The 27,550-nt window shown below is 40.4% G+C and overlaps 4 protein-coding genes across 5 annotated transcripts; 1 reads left to right on the top strand and 3 right to left on the bottom strand.

Moving 5' to 3' along the window:
* Positions 1-626: 626 nt before the first annotated feature.
* LOC108073995 (esterase-5B-like) lies at positions 627-2,413 on the bottom strand. The gene is made up of 2 exons (XM_017165848.3): positions 985-2,413; positions 627-930 (listed from the first exon to the last, which is right to left on the bottom strand). Exons 1-2 carry the CDS (start codon positions 2,372-2,374, stop codon positions 683-685), a joined length of 1,638 nt encoding a protein of 545 aa, XP_017021337.1. The 5' UTR covers positions 2,375-2,413; the 3' UTR covers positions 627-682.
* A 1,311-nt stretch (positions 2,414-3,724) lies between these two features.
* Positions 3,725-5,135, bottom strand: Miox (Myo-inositol oxygenase). The gene is made up of 4 exons (XM_017165636.2): positions 4,994-5,135; positions 4,753-4,927; positions 4,053-4,629; positions 3,725-3,990 (listed from the first exon to the last, which is right to left on the bottom strand). Exons 1-4 carry the CDS (start codon positions 5,009-5,011, stop codon positions 3,882-3,884), a joined length of 879 nt encoding a protein of 292 aa, XP_017021125.1. The 5' UTR covers positions 5,012-5,135; the 3' UTR covers positions 3,725-3,881.
* Positions 5,136-8,785: 3,650 nt separating this feature from the next.
* CAH2 (Carbonic anhydrase 2) lies at positions 8,786-12,292 on the bottom strand. The gene is made up of 4 exons (XM_017165866.3): positions 12,015-12,292; positions 10,097-10,569; positions 9,801-10,028; positions 8,786-9,727 (listed from the first exon to the last, which is right to left on the bottom strand). The coding sequence occupies exons 1-4, from the start codon at positions 12,067-12,069 to the stop codon at positions 9,479-9,481; spliced, it is 1,005 nt and encodes a 334-aa protein (XP_017021355.1). The 5' UTR covers positions 12,070-12,292; the 3' UTR covers positions 8,786-9,478.
* Positions 12,293-15,849: 3,557 nt separating this feature from the next.
* Rh7 (Rhodopsin 7) lies at positions 15,850-27,136 on the top strand. Of its 2 annotated transcripts, none has more exons than XM_070285838.1 (4): positions 15,850-16,010; positions 23,121-23,625; positions 24,016-24,341; positions 24,595-27,136. In XM_070285838.1, the coding sequence occupies exons 2-4, from the start codon at positions 23,393-23,395 to the stop codon at positions 25,488-25,490; spliced, it is 1,455 nt and encodes a 484-aa protein (XP_070141939.1). In that variant the 5' UTR covers positions 15,850-16,010; positions 23,121-23,392; the 3' UTR covers positions 25,491-27,136. The 2 variants fall into 2 exon arrangements, with proteins under 2 accessions (XP_070141939.1, XP_017021354.1); XM_017165865.3 differs by lacking the exon at positions 15,850-16,010 and adding an exon at positions 16,712-17,287.
* The last annotated feature ends 414 nt before the right edge of the window (positions 27,137-27,550 follow it).

Consider the following 27,550-nt stretch of genomic DNA (forward strand, 5'->3'; position numbering starts at 1 on the left):
ATATCATACGAAAGGAAAGCAGTTTTTTGTTTTGTTTAATTCTTTATTCATAGAAAATATTTTAAATTATATTTTTATAATACAAATGTGGGTCCGAAATTCTTTTCAACAGACTTGTAAGCAAGTGTTACTATGTATAAGACGACTTGGAATAAACGGAGCATAAGGATACACTCAGGAATATTTCTTTCAAATATAGAATATTTTCTTAAATAGTTTCTAAAAATCAAAGGATGTTTATACTAGCTAGGCTCCTATCGCGGCTGTGAAAAATCATATTTCAAAAAGATTCTGGAATAAAAGCTAAGCTATTGCGAATCTTTGCAAATCTAATCTCAAAAAGAAGGAGCGCCCTACGTGAGATCTATAAGTTCTCTTGACTGCTAATAAACAATCACATATGTTTAGGCGGTTTCTCGATTAGAAAGCATTCTAAAATAAAATTCGTAAAATTACCTTTACCCTTTTAGTCTTCATTAGAACCACTTTTATATCAGTCAAACGCTATTAACGCACGTGAAAAAACTATTTTCTTTTTTTTTTTAACTTTAAAAAAATTTTATAAGTTAAACAATTACTTAGTTCTTTAGCAATTTAGCATTCAAATAAAAACAACACAGGGAATATTTTACTGCAGAACTTATGGGAATTATTTTGGACTCCTTTATTAAAATCAAGAACCCTAAGGAAACTCAACATATTGCTTATTCTCGCAACCGTCCCGCGTTATCGAAAGCAAATTAAAAGTCTCACTGCCTACATTATCCTGGAAAGTGCACTCCCCGTAGGTAAGAATGCCTTTGTCGCTGACAGCAAAGTCTCCAAGCATCTTTATGAAGTTCTTAGAAATCATCTCCTCATCTGGACGTAATTGTGGATTGCGTACTACGTTTTCGAATATCAAAAAGTAGTCATCTCCATGCACAGTTCCTGTAGAGAGAAGAAAATTAATAAAAGGAATTCGAAGAAACGCGTTAAACTTACCAAACTTGACATCCCTCCTTGTGGTGAGTGCCTCTCCGATTCCTTTGTCCGCCGGATTGTCATAGACAAACGAGTAGGTAGGACTTGCTCCGAATTTCCGGTGGAGTTGCAATGAGTCCTGTGTGCTGTTCTTGAATAGGATGTCTGTAAACAACTGCTGCAGGTCCCAATAGCTTTCATCGTTGAACCGCCGATCTCCCAGATATTCCTGCCGCAGTTTCCGTGAGTAATCATCCATTTCCCTAATGGTTTGCTTAGAGTCCCGGTAGAAGAGCAGATAAGGCGCCCAGTCAAACCAGCGATCATTCAGTTCCTCGAGCAGTGTCTGTCCGGGTTTGTTGCCTCCTTCCAGAAGCAAAGCAGCATTGTAGCCACCATCCTCCGTGACATAGGTCACCGCCCAGGGCACTTGTCCAAACTTTCCACTCTTGATCACATCCACGGGATCTTGAGTGAGGAAGGCGTCTGCTGCATCACTCGGCTCCACTACAGGGCCAAAGGGTGTGAAGGACACATAGGAGAATATAAGGAAGTTTCGTACAGCAGTCACTATTTCGTCGGCTGGCTTAGACTTTAGGCAACTCTTCAGAGTGGCAGAGTCCTTAGACAATCCGCAGCCCACAATGCGGCCCAGTTCAAAGGCTCTTCCGCGGCTACCTTTCTGGACAACCCAGGGATCGAGGGCATTGCCGCTGAAGGAGATCCCTGCCTTGGCCAGCTTGCCAAAATCCTCACGGAGCAGTTGCAAATGGACAGAGGCTCCTCCAGCGGAGTGTCCTATGACCAGTATATTCTTTGGTTCTCCACCAAAGTTTGCAATGTTTTCCCGGATCCATTGCAAAGCCAGACGCTGATCTTTAAGGCCATAGTTTCCGGGCAGATCTGTGTCACCGGTGCTCGCAAAGCCCAGTGGCCCCAGGCGATAGCTTATCTTCACCAGTATGAATTGGCCCTCCCGCATCACGTTCTCGTGTCCGTTCTGGGCAGCTCCTCCAAACATGAAGGCACCTCCATGAATGTGTGCCACCACGGGAAAGCTACTCCTGCTGCTGTTCTTTGGCTTGTAAATGCTGACGGTCAGGCAGTCTTCCGAACCAGCGAGCTTGTTGTCTCCTTGGGTAAACTGGTCCCACTGCAGGCACACCACTGGCGGTTGAGTGGCATCGAAGGTCTCCGTCCATTTTTGCTTGTAGGATACCGGAGCCTCAAAACGGAGATCTCCCAGCGGAGGCTCAGCATAGGGTATTGCCTCGTAGCTGTAGTAGTTTCCATTGTCGCGTCCACGCAGCTGGCCATGCTGGAGCTCAATCAGCAGCGGATCGTTCGCATCTCCAGCAGAGGAACCGATCCACAGGCAACTTAGGGCAAAGAACAATCTCACGGCGTTCATGGTGCTCACTCCGTGAAATCCAGAGCACAACTATCTGGAGCAGTAGCGATTGTGGCGCTTATATTCGATCCGTCGGCTTATCGGCCACCTGTCCAACCAGTCGCAATTGATCTGGGCACGCCACCAGATTAGGAGATTTCTCATGTGTGGACAGACGGACGTCCGTTTGATAACCGTATGCAAATTCAGACAGCCTATTGCATCGATATAGCCTGTTTATTTTTAGTTTAATTTTTCTGAACAGCCTTACAACTGCCAATCCCACTTGATCCCAGCTCTGCTATTATACAATTCCGCTCAAGTCTACTTGATTAATTACTTTCTATGCATGCTTTTAAAATGTACACGGATGTCCAGATATTTTAATTAAATAATAGGAATAGCTAAAAAAGTTAAGTAATTTATTGCATGCAAAGTTCTAGAAGAGCATCCAGAATTATTTATTTGTTGCAACTGTTACTTACAATATTTTCTTATTTATAACTAGTTTTTCTATAAGCGCTAGTCATGGTTTTTAATATTTAAAGATTTTTGAGCTTCAGTGCCCAAAGAACTTCTTAAATACAATTATAGTGTATGACAATTCAAAAGATTGAATCCAGTATCTGCAAATTAAAGAATAGGCTTAATTGGATTACACCTCGAGGTATGAAATGAAATGCCTAAAGTGAGCAGATTTTGTTTGTTTAAATCTTTAAAAATACCTTTAATAAAACGTACTCATAGTCTAATGTATAAAATGATATTTTTGTAATCTGTTTATCAGAAATTCTTTTCAAGAGACTTGTAAAACAAACAGAGAATACAGAATAAATTCAAAAACATTTAGGTCGATTATAGACATTTTTTCTTAAATAGTTTCTATAAATCAAAGGGCGTTGACATAGACTAGCTATGCTCTTATCGCGGCTATGACAAGTCATAATTCAAAAAGATTCTCAATGAAAAGCTCAGCTAACCGCCTTCAAGGCTTTGGAAATCTAATCTCAAAAAGAAAGCGGGCCCTACGGGAGTTCTATAAGCTTTTCTTGATTGCTAATAAACCGTCACATATGTTTAGGCAGTTTTGGATTAGAAATCATTCTACATAACATTTGTAAAATGAACTTTACTCTTATAGTCTTGATTAGGACCACTTTTTATATTTTTGCGGGGTATTATAATTTCAGACAGAAACTAGTAACGCAGTGAAGGAGTCATTTCCAACCAGTTAGTACTTGTAACCCTTCCAAACTGCAAGGATAGACAAACTTGTTGTTTTAGTATAAGAAACTCATCAAGAAGCATTAAGCTTGCTTTGTAAGTAGTTGTGTTCCTCTTATTCTTAATCAACAAATAACAATATTAAAGTTTAGTATTTGTAAATAATTTGTATATTGGTAATATAACAAGTATAAATTTGTAGTAAATTAGGTTACAAGTATATATATATATATATGGTATAAGGTAAAGGAACTTAGGTTAGTCCTTCTGAGTAAATTAAGGATAATGGTTTAGTTTCTTCCTCTTAGAACTCAATAACTCCTGGCAGATACTTGTCGATCAAGGTCTGATAATAAGGCCACAAGGCATCAATATCCGGAACTACCTCGCTCTTCGTGTACAGATCGTAGCGACTGCAAGAAATTATTATCAATATATTATTATTATATATATCTAAATAAAAACAAACACTCACTTGAAGATCAGGACCCACTTCTTGGTCTCCTCATCCTTGGCGGCCTCCAGGTGCTTGTAGTCACCGCCATTGTGCCACGGATAGAAGGAGTGGAAGCGGATGATGTTGCAGGCCACATGGGGCAGCTTGGTCTTGTTGTGCTTCAGCACATTGTACATGTACTCATCGTGGCCCCAGGACATCAATAGATTATCCACGCCACAGTTGGCCTCATAGATGCCGTACTCCGTATTGTAGGCGGGATTATCCCCATCGGGATTACCCTCGAAGCTCTCATCCCGATAGACGATACTGTCGCCCCAACGGCAACCCACGGCGAAGGTGTCGCCCACCACAGCCCACTGTGGCTCATCGTAAAAGGCCATGATCTTACCCAGATCGTGAATAAGGGCCGTCAAATGGAGCCAGTCGTGCTCTGGGAACTCAGCTCTTGCCCGCTCCGCAGCCTGGAAGGCGTGAATGATGTTGGGCAGATCCAGATCGGGATCGGACTCGTCCACCAGATCGTTTAGCTTCTCCAGAGCCTCACGCACCGTCATCTTAATGGTGTTGAATTTAAGCCAGCGATCACGGCGACCTGCAAAGGGGTTAATGTAGCTTTTTAATAATATCCTTATGGGTCTTACTACTCCAAGAACTTAAAGAGCAAATTCCACACTATTATTTAACTGATAAAATCGGAAATTAGATCCACACATACCCTTGACAAAGTCCACGGTCTGATTCAAGTGCATCTGACGATAGGTCTGACGCACGCGCTCCTTCAAGGGATCTGTGGTGTCCACACTGTAGTCGCGGAACTTGGAGGGATTCTTGTCAGCAAATGTGGGCTCTGGCCGCAGCAGCTCCGAGGGATCCAAAAGATGGACATGGTTCTAACAATTACACACCAAAACAAAATGATGAAAATCACTTTAAAAACAAAGCAAACATTTCTTTACCTCCGCTAGAATTCTCATATTGAATAACTAAGGACGTTAGGTAATATTTATAGAAATTGAATTTGATTTTAGGTAGCACCGCGCCGTTGAGCAAGCAAAACACTTTTGAATCGCTTGCCGCTTAGACCTCACACTTTTATAGTCTGCCGTCCATTGGAAATTTAACGGAATTCACAATCACAATTTCATTCTTTATAGTACACTCTCATCTCTCCTAAGTGTACTCGAAAATGATTTATAGTATTTGTGTTATTTTTCAAAATACGAGAGTCGCCTGCACCGCTTCCCGTGCTGCCTCTCCCTATTCATTATCTCAGCTATGCCTAAGGCCCGGCTCAAAGTTGTATACTATCTTGTAAGAGGGGAAAAACGTTGGACCCTTTCCTTGCATTAGGTTTTTTAATAATTCATTATCAGGAGTCTGGGGCGCCTACACAACGCCGGTTTTACTTATCTAGAGCTGCGTTTTATTTCTGCTCCACAGAGTCGTAAAAATGGAAGCTGCACTTGACTGATAACGCCATGTCGCATACATAATACTCGCGAGTGTATATATCTGGATCAAGTGCAAGGCCACCGTTTTGGATTACGAGACTGGGCCTGAACGATTATTAAGGTCGTTGAGCGAGGATTCATAACAATTTCTGAATAGAAAGGGGATTGATAAGGGTAGAATTGATCAAATGGATTTTAGGTTTCCAAAAGGACTTTTAAGATTATGTTTTCAAGAACTAGATTGTTGCAAGTTGGTTTATATGCTTATGGTTGCAATCCATGCATTGTATTAAAATCAATAAATATGATTACAACAGATAAACGTCCTATATTTTCATTAGAAAAGTAATCCAGTTAATGGAAATCCAATTCTCAGAGGATTAAACATACAAATATTGATTTTGTATTGTCGATAAAGAACTAATGCCTTTTTCCATTAGTAATTTAAGTTCTCAATAAAATTTTTAAATACTGCATTTGTATTACATTCGAGATATTTTTTTTCCTGCAACTTTATAATATTTTCCTACCTTTTTTTAGAAGAAAATATCGTTTCACCTTCAAGCGTTTTTGGCATGTCTTTAGCAAATGTCTAGGCTTGGATTTGTTGTTTTCCCTTCGGTTTAAATGTCACGAATTTTAGCCCCCTAAAAATTCCTCCGATAGCTCTCGGGGCTAAGGCTAACCTTGAACAACCGCCAGGAAGGCACAGCCCAAGATCCGTAGCCAGAGAACCAAAGCTCTAGATCCAGCGTCCCGTTTCGGACGTCTAAAAGTAGCAACAAAGGCCCGCAATCTGGGTACACAGTCATCAAGCTAAAGCTTAATGTGCCATCAAGGGGGGGATTGCCTAAAGAAAAGTTATCAGTCAGTCGTCTACATGACGTCGATCCCCGCCGATTCGCTTCGATCCGGACTCACACACGCCGCAAGTGCGAACTACAAAAAATTTTCGATTTCACACTGCCCACGAAGGGGCGGACTGATCGCGGCTATTCCAGCTATTCTGAGGCGTGGATCTGGGCCGGAGGGGCTTGTTCCATGTTTCCCGAGGCGCAGTATCGCGGCGTTCGTCACCAGAGGGGTCAGTTTGTAACGAGCGCTGTCAATAAATCTTATCACCTAACGTATTTGGGGGGCAATTCGCACGGAACTCGAGGGTGGAGATGCTGGGGCGGCAATGGAAAAGTTTCATAATATTTCTATTGATGCTGGATGCTGTTGGTGTCATCAATTAAGTAAGAACGTGCCGGGGAATGCAATCGCGGAAAGCGGGAAAGTAGACTTCACTGCCAAGCCTATATAAAAACAAACGGAAATTGTTTACGCTTCACAATGCTTTTATTTATAGTATTCTCCTTTTTCTATCTAGATATTTTTTGTATTTCCTTTCCTAGTGGCATTGACCTCAAGTTCTAGGCCAAATGGCCTTACTATCAGACAGATCGATCGCATTAATAAACAACAATGATAAGCCAATTAAAAAGCCACAAATTATGCTATAATTAGCAGAGGGATCATACGTAAAGTTCGAGGGGTCACAAGGACAAGGCATCTAGACGCAGAGCGAAGCCAAATGACAAACAACGATGATCAATCCGTTTTGGAACTATAGTGAGCTATTGCTTTGGCTTACAGAATTAACTTAATTAATCGAAATCGTATGAGTATTTTTTTTTTTTAATTTTAATAAAAATAAAGGTCTTATATATTTGCTATATCTTACTATGGCTTTTATTATCTATTAAAAATATATATTTGTTGTATGATAATTTGTTGCTTCCGGTGTGTGCTTTATAGCAAGTCTCCACCGTTCTTACTACGAGCCATAAATAATTTCTAATAAATCATGTTCGCGAGCTCGACTTTCGCCAGACGAACTCTTCGACTTGTATTCAAAAGTTGATATTTCGCTGATAGATTTGTGCACATGTTTGCAATAATTCATCAGGTTCGGGACAGTCGGGATCAGAGGGTCATCAAAAGTACACTCGGCTGCCAGCTTAAGACTTTTATTGTGCTGATTTCTAGAATGCGTTAAATATATAACAAGAAAGAAAGCTAACTTTGGCCAGCCAAAGTTTGTATACCCTTGCAGGTAACAATTAAAATATATCATAACTAAGCCAAAAATGCATTAATTTCGATTCGGAAAGCAGTTTTGTGTTAGTTTTTATTAATTTAAAAAAACTGCATACCAAATATAAAATTTTAGGAAATCAAACTTTTTGGCCATTTTCGCTAATTTTAATGATGTAACCCCTTATCAAATTTCGCAAAAATGGCCAAAAAATCGATTTCTTCCGGACATGTCTAGAAAGATTCCCCTGTTGATGCTGATCAAGAATATATATGGTTTATGGGGTCGGAAATGATTCCTTGACTTAGAAAAATATTATTTTGTATTATAAAATCTGATTATTTATATTAAAAAACTTCTTGATTTTTTTTTAAATTAAAAATGTCATAACTCGGGCAAAAGAGCATTCATTTTAAATCGGAAAACTGTTCTGTGCTAGATTTTCTACAGTTAATAAATCTGCATACTTCATTTAATTTTGAAAATTCAATTTTTTATCAAAATCAAAAATTTTAATGATGTAACCCCTTATAAAGTTTTGAAAAATGGCCAAAAAATCAATTTTTTCCTGACAGATCTAGAAAGATTCCCCTGTTGATGCTGATCAAGAATATATATACTTTATAGGGTCGGAAACGTCTCCTTCACTGCGTTGCAAACTTCTGACTGAAATTATAATACCCTGCAAGGGTATAATAAAAGGAGCTATATTCTTTTAATAGGAATAATTAGGAAACCATATTTTTTTTCCTTAAGGAAAGGTTTGCACTCTACTGGGCTAAATAATTAGAAACGTAAGCGAAAAAGGGTTCCCTATAAAAATAAGCAAGATGGGGAGCGAACTTCGTATAGCCTTCCAGTTTGCTATGGGAGCAGAACCGAACTTGCAATTGATAACTAAGCCAAAAATTCATTATTTTTCATTCAAAAAGCTATTCTGAGTTAATTTTTAGATCTGAAATAAGTTTGCATAGTGCAATTAATGTTAAAAAATTTTAAAAATTCAGCGGGTCTTCTACAAACTACAATAAGTCATAGTATACACTTCATAAAATGCTTAACAGATAAATTATCTTATGTCAGAAAAATTCAAACTCCCTTAATTTAATAAACAGCTTCCAGGCACATTTATTTTAAAGTCCACTACGTAAAGCTTTTTAATGTAATTAATTACAAAGCCACAAAAAGTTGACTTTTTATTGATTGTAAAAAAAACTTGTATTTCTTATGTATACAAAAAGTTTTATTGCAAAAAATGACTTTTAGTAACTCACTTAACGTAGACAATTTGTTTACATTAAATATAGAATTTATTTGATTTAAGCTATCGCTTTTAAAACAAGTGACTTCACTTAAAGCCGTTACACGCTACGGCAACTCATGCAAATATAATTTAAAAAACAAATACATTTCATTACAGCTTAATGTTTGCCAAAGCCTAAAGCTAGAATACACGAATATAAAGATTTGCTTGTGCGTCAAGCCTTTAAAATCACAATGTGCAATGCCAGGCGGACGACTCCCTACGCACCGAGGAGATGGATACGCAAAGTCCTCTTTGGACGGATTGGGGTGCGGATGCGGATACGAATACAATGCGATTGACAGTCCTGGCGAGAGGCGCTGCATAATTGATGAGTAGGGTATCGTGCCAGCTGAGGTTCCGTTTTAATAATTACTCCGCCTGCCCCGCCACGTTGTTTGTCTCCATCGGTATATACAGTGTCCTGCCGGCAGGACCCCGTGTTAAGGAAATTACTGAAAGGGACGGGACTCGTGCTTGGAACAACAAACAATGCCGGCTTGGAGCAGGAGCAGAACATGTACATTGCAGCGCCTAATTGGACGCCTAACCGCGCATGCCAGGCATTTAACGATTTAACCTTCGATTCCTCGTCGCAGAGCTCTAATTAAAAACCCCTGAAAACGGTGGCTCTTAGCAGGGTCAAGAGGCCGAATCCGGGGAGCAGGGCGGTCACGAAGTGGGGTTTCCACCTGCCAGCTGCGTTGGCCGCATTGACGAACGGTATGGAGCCCATGTTGTAAATCGGCGACTCCACTAGGTTTTTGTACAGCGTGCGATCGTTGAGGGGTTGAATGGGGCGGAAATTGTTCCTCAGATGGTCATCGTTGGCGGTCAGCAGGCGGAAGGCACTTAGCTGGCAATGGGGAAAATTACAATGACAATTAAATAACCATTTTATTAAAAAATTATTATTCCTAGACATTTACCTGCTTCTCAGTGATGTCTATGGGCTCTGTAAAGTCGATCCAGGTAACCTCCTCACTGCACGGCGGTGTTGTCAATGAACCCGTGTAGCTATAGTAGCTGTCCAAGTATTCGGAAATGTATTCTCCCAGGGCTATTGGTTCCGTCATGTTCACCGACTTGCCCTTCCGGTCGATCTGAGGGAGTAACTTTGCAAACTTCTCATATCCATCAGAGGAACGGTAGTTAATCTAGTTAATTAAAATAAAAATACAGTCAATAAAGAGTTTTCTAGCCTCATTTCAGACGTTCATCTCACCTTAAAGAAGAAAGCCATCACGGCAATGCCATGATCCTTATCCAGAGCACTGGCAAAATCCGGATACTCGAGGTTTCTCAAGACCACATGAAGCTCAGCAGGATAAGCACGATTATTAATCAGGTCTTCACTGCCCACCGTATCGTTCTCGCCCCAGTGAAAGTGGAACTGCTCGAACTGGTAACCCAATAGGGTCTTCTCTGACAAAGGACCTCCCCTCACACTCGGCACCTTGTCCTCGTCGTAGGTTAGCTTTACCAGCACCGTGTGGCCATTGTTTGTCATTTGAAAATTCTTGGGCTTCACATGGAAATTCAAAAACTCCAGCTTTTCAAACTTCTTCTCCACGGCATTGACCAGATCGATGTTAATGGGACTCTGATGCTTGCCACTGCAACGGGCATAGTCCTCGCTCCAGTGCTCGGGTCCATGTCTGCCCTCGTAACCAAAGTCCTGGGCCAGGACTGTCAAGGCTAAAAAATGCATATAAGTAGTAAGTAAAAGTTACCAAAAATATTCACAAATTAAATATATAATGTGGACTTTGTGATAACTTGATTTCTATGTCTGAGAAAAGCAAACAGAGACGGTTAATCGAACTCCAGCAGGTGCTAATTGGTTGAATGTCTGTGACATTTCGTGACATCGAGTGGGTGTGTAATCAGCGATACCAGTTTGACCAAGATATCAACTATTTTCGGACACGGCGAAAGCTATAAATAATACATATGTGTGTCCTATTAATTTTGCACATCTTATTAATGCAGTGCCGGTGTCGCTGTCTGTCGTCACTGCGATGGATTGAGTTCAAACACAACTAGACAGCCGTAATTGCTCATTCAATTAGCATCAATCGAGCGACAATTAGCCATGTAAAGTTTATTGCAGCTTTTAATATTCCGCCCATTGGAAAAAGGGGTGCAGTTGTAATCATAAGCTGTGTAATACTTTCAATTTTCAAACAAAACACCAAACATTCAGGCATAAAAAGTGCTAACGAAATTAGCGAAACGCTTCAACCGAATTATTTGCCATTAACAGTTCTCCTGATTTATGGGGAATTTGGTTAAATTATGGACTAATTTCTATTAGCGGCCTGTTTAGTATATTGTTACTAGATTAGCTCACACCGTTATTAAATCAAATTAAATAGCAGGGATAATTGAAACAATTTTCTACAAAAAAGTTGCTTTGGGGCTTTTTTTTTTGTTTAAAATCATGCGTGATCATCGTGGACAATGGCGGTGAATAATCAAGAAACCAGAAACCTATGACAGTCAGAAGGTTGAAGATCAATCAGGTGACCAAACTCTTAACTGGCTAGAAATAAACAAACATTCGTATCGCAGACAAAATTGTAAAACACTGATACGCCTAAGATGGTCATTAAAACTTCACACTGTGATTTTTGCTCTATTTCCTTGTTGATTTATAACAAAGATAATCGAGAGGCTTATGAAATGATAATGATTTATTTAAGCACTTTTTTTCTGTAGAGTCTGGCGACAATGTAACAATCCAGTTAGGGTCGGTGACTACACAGCGAACAATATTATATTGACAGTCCTCTAATAAATGTTTTCATTTCCTTAAATAATTTTAAATCAAATCTGACCATTAAGAAGTAACTAAAGAGGCTCTCCTATCTACAATCTTTTCTCTTTGCTTTGCTTCCTTATTAAAAAGCAGCGCAATTTCTTTGACATTTTTCTTTCCGTGTTGCATTGACTATCACAGTCCTGACAATTGTTTAAATATTTGCCGCACTTAGTTATGAAAACACTCGGCCGCCACAGATGATAGGAGGAATGTGTGCAAAGCCTATTTGCCAGCCTCGTATCTTGATTAACGCACATTCGGTCAACAATTCTTTACGATCAAATTACTAGTACACCTTTGTTTTTGCCATATAGCTCACCACAAATCAAGATCGGGGCAATGACAATTGCCAGGGTATTACACCTCCTCCGCATGGTTGCGCTGCGACTCGGAGTCACTTTTCCCGGAACTCTGACCGCCTTATCAGGCTTTTGGGGCACTGTCACCGATTGCGGCTAATTTACGAACTGTAACTATTTTAAGGCAGACCACAAATCCGACGGCTTGGCGAGGTATTCCCGTTCCACACTGTCCCACTACTGTCTTTTTTCCGTGCTCGCCCGCCGAACGCGGTCACACAACTGCGGTTAGGGCCTCGTCGACGCCGCAACTTATATCGACTCGCTGGAGGCGGCTACTACGGTGTTGTTTTGTCGCCAATCGAGTTGGAGCCCAGGGGATGGCACTGTTACTACTACTGCTAGCCACTCGAGTGCCGAAGAAGCGCCCACCAAATGGGCGATGGAAATTTAAAAGGTTAATCATTTCGGTGCCCTAGCCTTGCCATTGAATGGCAGTTTATGGAATACTTGGAATTTTTGTATTACTATGGTATAATTCCACTTAAAAGTTAGAGTTTACTCAAAATAAAAGCAGCAACGGTAGAATTTCAGGGGTTCCTTCATTACACTGATTATTTGAGGGGATGATACCGACTTTAAGGTATCCTTTACTATATAAAGTTGAAGTTATATGTAACTAAAATATATTATTTTTTAATATTTTTAGGAAGTTTTTATTACTTGAAAGTTTTTACTTAACAATTTGTATTACTTTTATATCTAATGTTATAATTATAAAATGTTTAATGAATAGAATGGTCCTTTAAAGGTTTTTTAAATTTTGGTAAAATATCAACCTATCAAAGTATAATACAATTTCAGCTATATCTTTATATTTTCATATTTCATTAAGCCTAAATATACCTTCAATTTATTAATATATCTGTTTCCTCAACAACCTTGTTCCTAATGTAATAACCAAGACTGTACTCTTACACTATCTTACACTATCACCCCTAGCTTTGAAGTTTTCCGTTAGTTTGGCTCCCTATTTTGGTCTTATGTCTCTTTAATTGCTTTGCTATTACGCCAGATCTAAGGTAGCAGAGGGTATGAGCGATTCGAGTGGCGAAAAAAAGCCAGGCTTCATGTTTTATTGCGGAATGACTAATTGCGTGCGTGCGTAAATCAAAAGTCGATGAGTAACTGCCGGAATTGGATAACCGCAATGAAGACGGTAATCCAAGTCGGGGAAAGACCTAGCGGCGACTCTGGAAAGTCAAATTACGATTGTTTGAGAGACCCACCAGCCAAGAGCCCTCGAGAGAGAGTGAGGACTTGAGGCGAAGCGAGTCGAGTTGAGTTGAGGGGGTTACAAAACCGCAGGCCTTCGTTGATCGACAGCAAAAAGCATTGTTCATTTGTGGGTTATATATATATGAATTTATGCAGGTATCTATAACCTTTAGCCCTGCGAAGAGCAGGGGATCGAAGGGCTTATCTCCGGTTGGTATTCGTATCTGGGCGATACTTAGTCTGATTGCCTGGCTGTTTATCTTGGCATCACATGTCACAGCCGCAAATCGCTGTGCAATGGAAATGTACTGTGCATACTTAATGGCATTACTATTGCATGCTAATCGCATTGTTGCAGCCCGTGTTTGCCTTGCACTGCGTAACCATTTCCCTCGACATCGAGGGCTTTCGCCGGCTCCCGACCCCCGAACCCTAACCCGAACCGATCAATAATACTCATTCTATTAAAACTCAAAACACAAACAGATTAACGCAACGCCATTAAATTGATTTGTTCTCTGGAAGCAATAAATGTAACCTGTGATAAGTTTACATATTCCGAGATTTCAAATGTGTTCTTAGAATGGCTAAGAAAGGTTTTCATTTATTAGAATTTCAAGTGTAGATCTGGAAACTTTGTTGATTTCAGTCCAAGAAAACATAGTTCAAATTTATGTACCTATTTTATAAAGGTATAAAATTTTTACGTAATTAAATTGTCACTGTAAGCTGAGTACTCCTAATAATTAAATTAAAATAGATCGATTAAATCAATTAACTAACGCTGGAACCTAGATAAGCGCAGGGCTTAGGTGTTTTTTCTATAAACGTAGGGCTTGTCCTGATTTAAAAGCAGTTTTATAAGCCCATTAAACAACAATTTTAATTCGTACATGGGTTACATTATAAAAAAATAGGTAACTTTCACTTTGACTCGGTTGTTGATAGTGATTAAAAAATATTTATGATTTATAAGGTTGGTTGACTGTGCAAACTTCTCACAAAAAAATATAATATAAATATCGTATACCACATTTAGCATTTTAATACTATTTAAATCCGCCGATTGGTAGATTAATAAATTAATAAAATTCATCACATTAATTAAGTGCTCTGGCTAAGGTCTAGAACCTTGCTGTCTCATAATTTTCGGTGATTTTTTAACCCAATTCCATCATCTACTCACCGCGTCGATTACTGACTCATCCCGCCAAAGTTCGGCGGCTTTGGCAGTGGAAATTTTTGAGTGAAGCTGTTAAGCATTTGCATTGTCGTAGATTTCGGAGATTTTGGGCAACCGGAGCTGAGGCGTGTATTAAAACGACCTCCGAAATGTCTGGTTCCACAAGCACAGAGTCTGAAATCTGGAAAAGTTGCGCTGCGCAGAGAACACTTACGTTTACGTTTACGCTTAAGCTATGCCCCGCTTTATAACAGACTTTTTTGTATTTATTTATTTTTTGTACAAGTCACTAATTACTCTGCTCGGGTTTCATTTTTTCGTATTTTTTAGGTTTACGGAACCAGAAGTACACGCCGAGACAGAGACAGGGACTGTGAGAGAGAGTAAGTGCTTTTTTCGTGCTTTGACTTACAAACTGAAAACAAAATATACTACCAACCGGCGGCGAATGCGTAAATGTCGTATAATTTAGCCCCACAAAGCAAAACTTTTAATATCTAACCCGGGAAGACAACACACAACACACGTCGATTCATTCACCTGCGAGAGTGTGCCGCATGTTGAAATACTCTTTTTTGGGGTCTTTAAAATTTAAGCAAATTGTTTGGACTATCAAAAGTTATGATTACCATTTAAAAAGCCATTTTATGGATTTTGTTCTTTAATTGTATTTATTTCAATTATAGACTCTTATAAGTCTTAGCTTTTTGATAGTTTAATAAGTAAATTATTCTTTAAAATATTGAAATAGCCCATTTAATTACTATTTGCACAGACCCAAAGTATGTTTACAAGTAAAGTTCACAAAGAGTATTCAAATTTCAAATTGGAAAATATGTAAACATCCATTAGAGCTGAATGTTTTTTTATTTTTCCTGATTACAAGCCCTCACTTTGGCCAAGTTTAACCAGGAGCACTTGCCAACAGCCGGAAAACAAACAAAAAATACATATAATTACAAACAAAATAAAATGTAAATAAAAAAGCATAAATCGGCACAAATGCCAGGAGATAACCCAGAGCATTAACCGTAATTGTGGGCCAGTCTGCCGTACGCCAGACTATATGGGGAACAGCAATCATTGTTGGACAGGTCAGAGAGCTGCCTCTGAATCCAGAATCTCGACCAGAACCAGAAGCCAACTGTAAACAGGCATTTCATCAGCAGCCACATCAATAATCATTAGAATTAGACGAGTGGCTGGCATTTGCGAGGAGGGGATAAGGGTAAGCGGCCTTTATCCGTATTTATTTTTAATTAAAGTGCAACTGCCGACCAGCTTGCGGCTTGGCTTTGCTCAATTTACGGGCTCTGAAATGGTTCATGATGACGATGACGATGCCCGGCCCGGCAAAATGCTGCCAGTTGCCAGTTTGTCATCGCCGCTCGAACTAAACTATTTCGCGCCGCAGTCAACCGCATAAATTCCTCAAAAACAATAAGCCAAGGTGGCCTATGCGCTGGCTTAAAGAGTGATATTAATTTTAAAGATTTATGGACCTTGAACCTGATAAATCTCCTTGTACTTATAAGGAATTAATAGTAAAATATAGGTGTGGAATTTAATTAAATAAATTGTATTGGAAAAAGGAACACTACATGAAATAATGAATAACAATGAATAAGTCTGAGTACTTTTATTTAAAATAAAATATTTAAAATAGGTATTAATTAAATTAATTATTTCGTATTGTTTTTACAAATGCATTTCCTTGAATCCCCTTAACAAATGAAGCATTAGACTTCATTACATCATCTTCACAAGGTATTTAATAAATTGCTAAATACAAAATTAAAGTTCAAATAGTTTACCAAAGCTCCATAATTCGTGCGAAGCTGTTGTCAACGGCACCCATTCACATCTGCATTTTTGAGCATATTAAATTAAGAGCTGCTCTTGCGGCCTTTTAGGCACGCACACCTGCAACCTCAACCGAGTTCCCTCCCCCTGGACTTTAACGCCTCTTATCAATGAAACCCCCATGGCAACCGGAAACAGGACCCATCAGAAATGACCGACTCCACAAAGCCAATGACTGACCAGGTGCGGATGCAGATACAACGATATACTCTTCGTCGGGCGAGAGCCTAAGAACAACATACAAGTGGCAATAATGAAACCTGAAAAGCCTTGGCAAATATGAGGCATTAGGCCAGGTTAACAGGGAAAACCACAGGCTGCGTCGCTTAAGAGCATCCAAGGAACTTTCTCTTTTGCGCCTGCTCGCTCGTAGCTTTTCTCTTTGGCGCTTTTTCATCCTCCGTTCGGAAAAGGATGCCGCCGACAAGCAACAATTTTCATTGATAAAAACACCAGCTGCTGCCTCCTGGGGCTCAGTCGTACGCGAGTCCTCAGTCAGTTAGCTTGCAGCTCTGGAAATATTCGGGACATCGGAGACTGCAATCCCCTAGCTGGGGAATTGGCGGTTTAATTAAAAATTGCGTATACGCCGCGTGTAAACAAAGTAATAGCTTTGGATGAAAGCGCGTAAAAGCCGCAAAGTCATCAAAAGGAACTGTTAAAGCCGCTTAAAAATTCAGGAGTATAACTTTTCCGGGTAATCGCCAAAAATCGAGTTAAAGTTTCGAGTCCGTTTGGCGCCATTTGGCAATGGCCAACTTCGGACCTGTCCCAGGACAAACTATAAAAAGTGAACTTTGTAAAGATTCAGCAGAGCCAAGCAGTCGTGGCTAAAAGAATTCCCAGTCCCAGTTGAATAAGGACGCAATTGGAGTTGAATAAAAGTTGCATTGGACAACGCACAAGCGAAAATAAGCATTGTGACCTTTTTAAGTTGGCGAAAACAAAATAACTCAATAGTCACAGCAGGTAAGCGCAGCACTCGTCCCTTTCATATGGCCATTTCCCGATTTAAATCTTTAGATTCCCCACATTTGTGCAAACAGCTTGAGTCCTTTGATCACACTTGTTTAACTTGGAATTTGTTGCTGAACCTTATTTGCCTTGGAACATTTCGGCTATTTACTTTTGTTGATGCTTCTCACAATTACCAGGGCATTACCAATCAGCAAGCTCCAAGCGAGTATTGGCATTTAAAATGTCTCATTCTGTACAATATTCAATTCAATATTCGATCCGAATTGCAAATTAAGCTGTCTCTTGCCTTAACCCGCATTTCCCCTTTCAAAACGAAATGTTAATCTGGGAAACATCAAATACTTTCTAATGCCAAAAAATTCTGTAAATTCTGCAAGTCAAACTCTGACACAGAAGCTGGGCCAAATGTCAGATTTAATTAATTTGCAGTTTATTATCGGACGTCAAATTGCGTTGCTTTTATATTAAATTCAAAGGAAAATGCAACTAAAAATTTACAGCATGGTAGTTTTCCATAAAATTCCTTGGCCAAGGGCATAAATTTTATTTTTAGATGACATTCTGTGGCTCTAGTTGGTTTTAGTTATTCTTTATTTATATTTCAGTAGTACAGTAATGTCTATAATTTCGCTACAAATGCACTTAAACGCTTAAAAACATTAAATTTAATCTAACAAGAAAATAATAAGATAAATTATACCTCATAATTCATGTAAAGTCATTGGTAATTCCCCAAAGGTAATAGGTTGTCATGGAAAATACCTCTCCTTAAATTATTTCCTTTTTTTTCCTCATTCAACAATGGACGGCTTTGTTTACTCAATTTGTATTAAGGTGATGGAGGTCTGCTTAGGATGTTTACTTATTCTTATTAGCAGAAAAATAATCAAATAAAACGCCTTAGCCGACCATCCGGCACTAAGCGGCTTTTCTTGGCTGAAATTGGTAGTGGCAGTGAAAGTGGCCCCACTGTCTACCTGGGGAATTAATGGACAAGTGCAGGTTCCGGTCTGGTCTGAGCTGCTCTCTTACTGGCTATCAGAGTCCTTTCGGCTGATTTCTTTTCGGCTTTGGGCCCTCTTTTGTTTGGCCGACACACCTGAGTGGCGGCATTCCTTGGAGCACTTGCCAAGCAAATAAGACCCGGCATCTCCAACATCCATGAAGTGGTCTTCAGTGGACGAAGACAGCCGCATGTCTTGGGGGCGCTTCTCGAGCAGTTGGCCTCGGAGATAGCTCTTTGGTATGCTTCTCCTTTATTCCTCATCCCTGCTGCACTTGGTCCAACCCACATCACCATCACCATATGCAACGCTGAGTGCACTTGACTGTTTTGCCCACATTCTGGGCACTGCCGGCTGACTAAGTGACGGTTCGCCGGCCGGTCACAATGGGAATCCGCATCTTAAAGGTGCCGTGGCTTAATTCCAAGCAGATTGAATACTTGACATCCTCTAATGCGGCACAAATCTCAGTTTCAGCTACGTGCCCTCGCTATCTCAGTTTTTCTAGCCATCAGCATTAGTAGTATTCATCATCCCTGCACTGCCGGAAAATATCATTGATTTCTTAAACATTTTAATTGTATTTTAAAGCCAAGAAAACCATGTTTACTAGTACAAAACAAAACAAAAACAAATTATATACAATTATAAAATATCTTAAATTTATTTTAAATATTTATATATTAATTTTTGAAACTCATCCTTTGAAATGAACCATTGTTCTCCGTGCATGTTTAGGCATTTAAGAGCCTGTTGATGATGGCGGCGGCACGGAACATTTCAGTTCTGTCGCAGCCTTGGGCCGCAAACATTGCATTTAGAATAACCAGCCCAACCCAGGCACGTGCAGCAGGGGAAAAGGACTAAGGGAATGTATGAACGGGAGCTGGGGAAAATGCTGAGCCTGAGTGCAGATGAGGACTGCAATAAACTGCCATACATAAGTGAAAATTGTGAAATGAAAACTGGCGCGAGCATAAATCAATATACCCATGGGGGTCATGGGATCCCATGTCAGGAAAAAAAATATAAAGTAAATGCGAAAAACTACATTGAAAATTGGCTCGACTTGGCTTTACCTACTCTTAAATCCTGCTTGTCGCCTTGACGCCATGGGAGCTGTATCCCTGCAGCTGGGGCAACCCTTGCATACAGGATATACATATAGCACATTACACGTCTGATCCGGACACATGTGACTTTGGATGCCTGGGTTAGCTGTTGCTAACTCTGGCAAAAATTTGATTTTATAAAAATATGGCTGCAATTGCTTAAAGATGAGCGTGATTTTGTGCTTTTGGAGGCATTAAAGCGTGCCTCACGACGCAAGTTTGTGACATTTTTGACATTTGGAATTGGAAATGTTTAAGGGAAAACAAGTTTGGATTTTAACAAGTAACAAATAGTATTTGTAAGTGACTTACGTTAACTAAACATTTATTTTAAAGAAATCAAAGCCTAGTCCCTTTATTAACAGTACCTAGAAATATTTAACCACTTCAAAATATTTATTTAATGCCGAAATAGTTGCTTTTAGGCAAACCAATGTTATGATAAGCAATTATAATGAGGCTAAACTTCTTCGCAAAATAGTAGCCGCGTAAAATAATACCCAAGGATAGCTCCCGGCGAAATTAGTTTATACGAAGGCCACAGCCAAAGAACATACACAAATTTATATTGCTCTTAAGCAAAAAAGAGCAGTTTTGTAAAGTGATTCCCGTCCTTTAAGCGATGCAATTATTGTGGCAGCTTCTGCAGCGAAACCCAAACTGAAAGAAATTGAAACTTAATTTAAATAAATTATTGTCTTGCTCTCTTGCGTTGCTTGTTAGCGATTTGCAGCTTTTTCAGCAAGTGGCTGGATAATTGCTTCCGTGCAATCCACAGGCCGAACAAAACGAAATATAACGCACCACGGCACGGCATGGCCTGGGAAAAGAGCTGAACACTTTAAACCATTTCCACTCATAATTAAATTGCGAGTGAGGAATAAAATTGTGGCGGAAAAATAAAGGACGCAATGCATTTGGCAAGAGCCGCACGAGGGGCTTGTGCATCCAGCCAAAAAGGCGCACATCCGCCATGCAAGAGTGTGCGCCTAAGTGATGGTTCCGCTTTTGTTTAGTGCACCAAAAGCGCCTGATACGAGTGGATAATCTGCAGCAGCGTGGCCCTGGCCACCAAAGGAACTTGGTCTAATCGAATGACTGTCGAATGGGCCCAAACAAGTCACGCCAGCTTGCACAATTTCTCGAGGACCAAGAGAATGTCCTAGCGGCTCAGTTGATTCCTTTGAAGCTCCCGAATGGAAATGATTAGGTGAAAGAAATAACGTCTCGCTACAGCAATTTGCTTTGTTTGAAGAGCACTTTAGGTATATAATATAAGAGAAAAAATTATTTTCAAAAAATAGTAACCAATTTAGTATTTATAAATATTCATAGAACAAAGCCATGAATTAGTTACGCCCGGAAATTGATATTGCACATTTAAATTGGCATATTCAACTTTTATTTAAATTTTTGCATCTTTAAAATACCTTTTTATAGTATCTTTCTGTGTATATGGCTTTCGTTAACATTTATAATCGGCTTTGAAAATTAAAAAGCAGACAAATGCAAATGCTTGACATTCAACAGGTTATGCTCCATTGCCCAGGCACTTTAAAATCTGGTAAATAAAACCCTTTATTAAATTCGAGTAGATGAAAACAAGTCCTTATAATACCCATGACTGGCCATAAAGAGTCCTGTACAAAGGAAAAGATTGGGATGCGCATTTAATGGCAGAATAAATTCTGTATTTCAAACATCAACTGAGTAATTGTATCACTCTTTTGGCGTAATGGTAGTAAAATAAATTGTAAAGTATAACTTTAATCATTGTATGGAAAATAAAGTAAATTATCTATAACAAATATTGCAGTGTGTCACTGCTCATTCATTACATCATTTAATACTTAAAATTAAACATCCAATTGCCTCTATCTACTGACAATAAATAAATACTTGGCAGACCTTCAATGTACGCAGAATGGTCAACGTTCCGAAACCAGATTGCCGTGAATAAAATAATTGTAAATCAAGTTGCACATGAATAGAAACTTGCCCAATGCGATTGTTTGACGTCCAAGTCCTTTGCCTTTGTTGGTACATTACTTGGAAAAGTGCTGCATCTGGGGAGCTCGTTGGAAGCCCTGTAACTGGGCACATCTAACGAGCATTCAAAAGCAGCCTGTGCACATTTCAAATTAACTGACAGAGAACAGCGTAAGCTGTTTGACTGCCCCCGCCATGCGCACAGATTCTCTTGGAGACCGAAACAGGGACCACTTTCCATATCCTTTCTGAGTGATTAATTGTCAATGCCACAGCTTCTGGCCCCCAAAAATGGCAGGGCATTCGATTTTGAGGGAACAAAGGCCAAAACAAAAACTAGTGCCCAAAGACAAATTTCAATTGGCCAATTAGTGCCATTTAAATGCCATAAAGGCCAACGGAAAACTACGCCAATTTCAAAGCGGAACTAAAAATTTTCCAGCGGATCTCCCACAAAAGGCAGAGTCGTCGCTGTCGCCGACTTTGTGTTGTGTTGTTCCCAACGAGAGTTGTAAATATAATAAGCAAACGCTAGAGCGGAATGGGTCGGGTCATGGGTCACTTGTAGTTGTTCCCAGACATTCAAGTTGTTCTTGGGCTGCAGTTGGCTGCCGCTGCTGCTGCTGCTTATGATGGTGGTGGTGGAGAAAAGTTTTGAGCTTGAAATTTGTCTTTGGCCTCGACGGCTGCCGCCAAGTGCTGTTTATGCTCAGGTTCCTCTTCCCGGGCCCAGAGAAGTTCGTGTTTGAGTTCTAGTTGAAAAGCACTTGCGGCAGGACCTCGGATCTTCGAATGCCTGCCTGCAGGCTCACGTGGCCGAGCTGGCAGTTATTTAATAAGCAATTAAATTTCCCCATCTAAATACATTTTCCTGCGGATTTACATAATACAAGTAACTCGTAAGTAATCATCCGGAGTGACCGCAGGCATCGTGAGCAAGCAGGTGTTAATTGATTTTCTTGTCCGGAACCAATCAGTGTGCCTCGGTTACAATTGTTAACAAAACATGATGCGGTGCCCAAATGTGCTAAATTACAAATACTTGTCACAATTATTTATCTTCTCTAAGGACTTACACAAAGTCCTATTAAAGAGCCCAGTCCAAGTTAAGCTTTTAAATGCATTTAAAACTTTTTTATGAAAAGCAAAAAAGTAAAGTTCGTCCTTGTTCTTTACCATAATCTAGCGGGTAACACAATGTTATTGGTTTCACGCTGCTTTTAATAACTCCCACCTGAGGCATCCACCTGCTGCATTCCACTAAAAAACTCGACCCAAGTTTATTGCTTTGACGGTTCTTAGATATAATTTCTGCATTCCACAAAACCATTAGATACTTTGAACTTCATTTGGAGGGTATTTTTAGCTTTTAAAGTAGTTTTTAATTAAGGAATTACTTGGAAAGGGAATGAATGTTACAAACAGCTTATAGTCAGCAGAAAATGATTTTTATTTTATTTATTTGTTTAGTCTTATTTTAATGTAATCTTATATATTTTTATCTAATGACATTTACAAATTTCTAGGCCATATTTAAGTCTTTAGAAAGTTAGTCCCTACAGTAAAGTCAAATTCAAGGTTAAGACATTATTTAAGCCAAAATTGGAACCTTCAAATTGTGATTAAATTGGCGTAGAGACACCACTTAACCCGAATGCGGTAAATTAAATACAGGAAATCGATTAAACGAAACCCCGTTTTTATTTGTCCCCATTTTAGGGTCACCGGAGAACGGCTAATTGCAGCTAACCCCTTTGGCGTTGGGCACACGGAAAATGGTTCGTGAACACGGCAGCATCCCCGCACCACCGATAGCTCCTCCGCCTGCACCTCTGACGGGATCCCTGCGGTGGCGACACGCCGCATCCTTGCCAAATGCGGCCAGCAAATAAGCGCACTTTACGCGTCCACCACTGCGGGCACGTTCCAGTTGCCGTTTGGCTCGGAAGCTCCTAAACTTTTTGTTTGGGCCCAAAAACCTCCAAGCAGACATGGAGACCATCATCCTGTCGACGCTGCCCACACTGACGACGGATGCGGCTGGCAGCAGCAGTTTTTGGCTAACTGGAGCCCTTTCCCTCTCCGAGATTCTGGCCAATTCGAGTGACGGCCCTGCCGCCAGCACAACCACGACGGCAGAGACTCCGTCGACGGCCTCCTCAGCGGTGAATGTGGGCAAGGACCACGACAAGCACGTGAATGACAGCGTCTCCACGGCACTAAGGTAAGGTTTGGCCAGGGGGGTCGCACATGCTCACACATCCCCAGATAACGCACATCCTCTTGCCCCTGACAACCTCAACAAGTCATCGCGATAAGCTCGGCTTAATTTTCTAGTGGGTGCATATTCAACTAACTCGCTTAGAATTCATAATGCGCTGCAAGTGACTGAAAAGGGGAGAAAATCGGGTCATGTGATAGGCTAAAAACTATTTAAATGGGATTTTTAATAGATATATATTATATAATATATAAGTGCTTAAATCATTAAAACCCCATTGAAAAGTTTTAAAGAAAATACAGAAAACATAAAACACCTTATTATAATATTAAGTATACGCACTTTTATGCAAGGAGTGAAACCCACAACCATTAATTAACTCTTTTTTTGCAGTAATTATAGTTCATATCCCGGTTACATCCACTACCGCGATAAATACGACCTGAGCTACATCGCCAAGGTAAATCCTTTTTGGCTGCAATTCGAGCCGCCGCGTTCGAGCACTTTTCTGGTGATGGCCGCCCTCTACTGCCTCATCTCGGTGGTGGGATGCGTGGGCAATGCATTCGTCATCTTCATGTTCGCCAACCGCAAGTCACTGCGCACTCCGGCCAATATTCTGGTGATGAACCTGGCCATCTGTGACTTCCTGATGCTCGTCAAATGTCCGATTGCCATATACAACAACATCAAGGAAGGTCCGGCTCTGGGAGATGCAGGTAAGCTGGTATGGACTGAAGGAAAAATCGTCTCCTGAAAGGCAACTCATTATAAAAGTCCTAAAAAATAAGGATACTAAAATTTTTCAGTAACCAAGTTTGCTTTTTATAAGTTTCAGAAACTTATATAGATTTTGTATCTTAATTTTATTAAGTATCCTTGCACTTTAAATAATTTTTCTCTCTGCATTGTGGTTAGAAATCGAAAATACAGATTGCCAAACAGCAAAGCTAACTGTATCTCTACCCGCAGCCTGTCGCCTGTACGGATTTGTTGGCGGTCTGAGTGGGACCTGCGCCATTGGAACACTCACCGCCATCGCTCTGGACCGATACAATGTGGTGGTCCATCCACTGCAGCCCTTGAGACGCTGCTCCCGCCTGCGCTCCTACCTGATTATCCTGCTGATCTGGTGCTACAGCTTCCTGTTCGCTGTGATGCCGGCTCTGGACATCGGGCTGTCGGTTTATGTACCCGAAGGTTTCCTGACCACCTGCAGCTTTGATTACCTAAACAAGGAGACGCCGGCCCGCATCTTCATGGCTTTGTTTTTCGTAGCAGCTTACGCCATTCCGCTGACCACCATCGTGTACTCCTACTTTTACATCCTGAAGGTGGTCTTCACGGCAAGCCGGATTCAATCAAACAAGGATAAGGCTAAAACGGAGCAGAAGCTGGCCTTCATTGTGGCAGCCATTATAGGATTGTGGTTTCTGGCTTGGTCGCCCTACGCCGTTGTGGCCATGATGGGTGTCTTCGGTCTGGAGCAGCACATCACTCCGCTGGGATCCATGATTCCGGCGCTTTTCTGCAAGACGGCAGCCTGCGTAGACCCTTACCTCTACGCTGCCACTCACCCCCGGTTTCGCGTCGAAGTGCGTATGCTTTTCTACGGACGCGGAATCCTCAGGAGGGTATCCACCACCAGATCATCGTACATGACCCGATCGAGGTCGTCTTTTACCCACAGACTACGCACCTCTACCACGGGTGGGGCCGCAGGCGAGGGAGATCACCGCATGGAGACCTATCTGATGAACAATAACCTGATGATGGTGCCCGAGGAGACGGAGGAGAACGAGGAGATAGTTGTGGTGGCCGAGATCAACAATTCGGTGAGCAGTGTCATGGAGCAGAGTAAGTTCTAAAGGGGCCGTCATGGAGCAAAAAGGTGCATTACTTTTAGGAACAGCATATCCCTGGGGCGGACAGGAGTTACAAGTTAATTGGGGAATAGTTTGTGTATTTTTTATAGCTTTTATTAATTGTAATCATTGATTATTTTTTATTTTGAGTTAAAAATTTATTTTAAATACAATGAAACCTTTTAGTTTTTCCCGTTAATAAATAAATACAAAATTCCTCATCAGAGGTAATTAAAAATTACAAATTACATGTAATGTAGTTCCTTTAAATTCTGTTTGCCAAGAGAAACTTTGCCCGCATCATCTGTGAAACATTCTAATTAATTTGCTAAATTGTGTATGAGCCTACAAATTATAAATTGCAATGTTATGGAGTCTTTATTGTTGAACTAAGCCAACAAAATTATACTTGGTAAGCCAGAAAACCGAAATCAGACACTAGGACTAGGGCAAAGTGATTTCACTCTTCAATAACGAATGACCAATGGCATTGTTCCGGGGGCTGAATGGAATGCCATTGAAGGAACCATAATGGAAATGAAAATAATAAACAGAAATGAAGCAGGAAAATCCGCCTAGCAGTTGGACGAGGACATGGCGACCACACTAGTGATAGTAAATATATATAATGAGCTTACGGGATGTTTAGACAGAGAGGAGAAGAGAAGGGAAGGTCGATACATGTGACAGTGTATTAATGGGAGGCCTAGCAGGGTCAAAACTAGTACAAAGAACGAGCGGAGTGTGGGACTTGGTGGCCAGCAGGGAAATTCGATAGGAAAATTATACATCATTTCAGGGAAAGTCGCCCAGATCCAGGCACACTCGAATGGCATTCGCAGATTGCTTGCATTGTATCTTAATAATGGGGACAATATAATCAAACGAATATGGCTGGGCTCCTTGTACTTCAATTGTATTGTGATGGCAGCTTAGACCGATTAAGGATTATTCCAGGCTATTGTAAATGTTGGATAAATTAAACTAATTGCGTTCACATCTCAATGTCTAGCCCAAATGGTTCTGTGTATCTTATAGGTATTACTTAAGATTGTATACAATGTCTACTCTAAAGCCGAGCTAACCAAACACGACTTTGATAAAGTCAACGAGAACTTGTACCTGTAAGGATAATGGTTAATGGTTAATGGATGATGGCTGAATGGCCTGCGGAGCGATATATAACGAATTTATACTCTTGATACTTACCTAGCCGTATCATTTTATATATGTACATATAATATATCTCGGTCGGTCACAATGGCCCCGCCGAGAACAATGACAACGGCAGATGAATAAGTCTCGGCCAGCATTTTAATTACTAGACTACAAATTTAAGCCATTGTTGGGGACAAACTTATGTACTTCCTTCGCTATGTGAGCAAACAATGGCCACTGCTGTTTGCAATTGTGCTCAAAATAAAATTGCAGAAAAAATACCAAAACAAGGGAGGACGAAGGGGAAAACAAAGCGCGAAGCGGGGGAAAACCATTTAATTAGCATATTTAAGATGCACTTTGACAGCAATTTTATGTGTGCATTGTATGTGTTTCACTTAAGCTGCTTGTATTTCAATTAGTTTAATTGTTTGACAAGTACGTATTTTTTTGTATTTGTGGTAATGTTAAAACAAAAACCCAACAGCTCGAAATAAATGTACAAAAACTACAAACCAAATGGTGTTTTAAGTCGGAAAACTTAAATATATAAGCACCAACAACAGGTGCACAGAATAGTTTCGAATGTAAGTATATAAATCACAAATAATAGTGTATGTGTGGAAGATCCACGTGAGCCCATTGCAGCTGATAATGCAATGTGCGGCCACGGCGCGTATACTTAATGTGCTGTCCAAAAGAAGCCGCATGCATTTCCCAGTATTTTCAGCGCACCTTTCCGCCGAGAGAGCGCAGCAAACAGAGAGAGCACGCCAGCGAGATAGAGAACGCGCGCCGGCTACAGTGCGCGACATACACATACAGCTGGCGGGCCAGCAAGGAAAACTCTCATCAGCTGAGAGCTTTCCCCCTATTTTCTTGTTAGGAAACATTGGCCAGACAAC

Source organism: Drosophila kikkawai, chromosome 3L (genome assembly GCF_030179895.1).
Source record: "Drosophila kikkawai strain 14028-0561.14 chromosome 3L, DkikHiC1v2, whole genome shotgun sequence".
NCBI lineage: Eukaryota > Metazoa > Arthropoda > Insecta > Diptera > Drosophilidae > Drosophila > Drosophila kikkawai.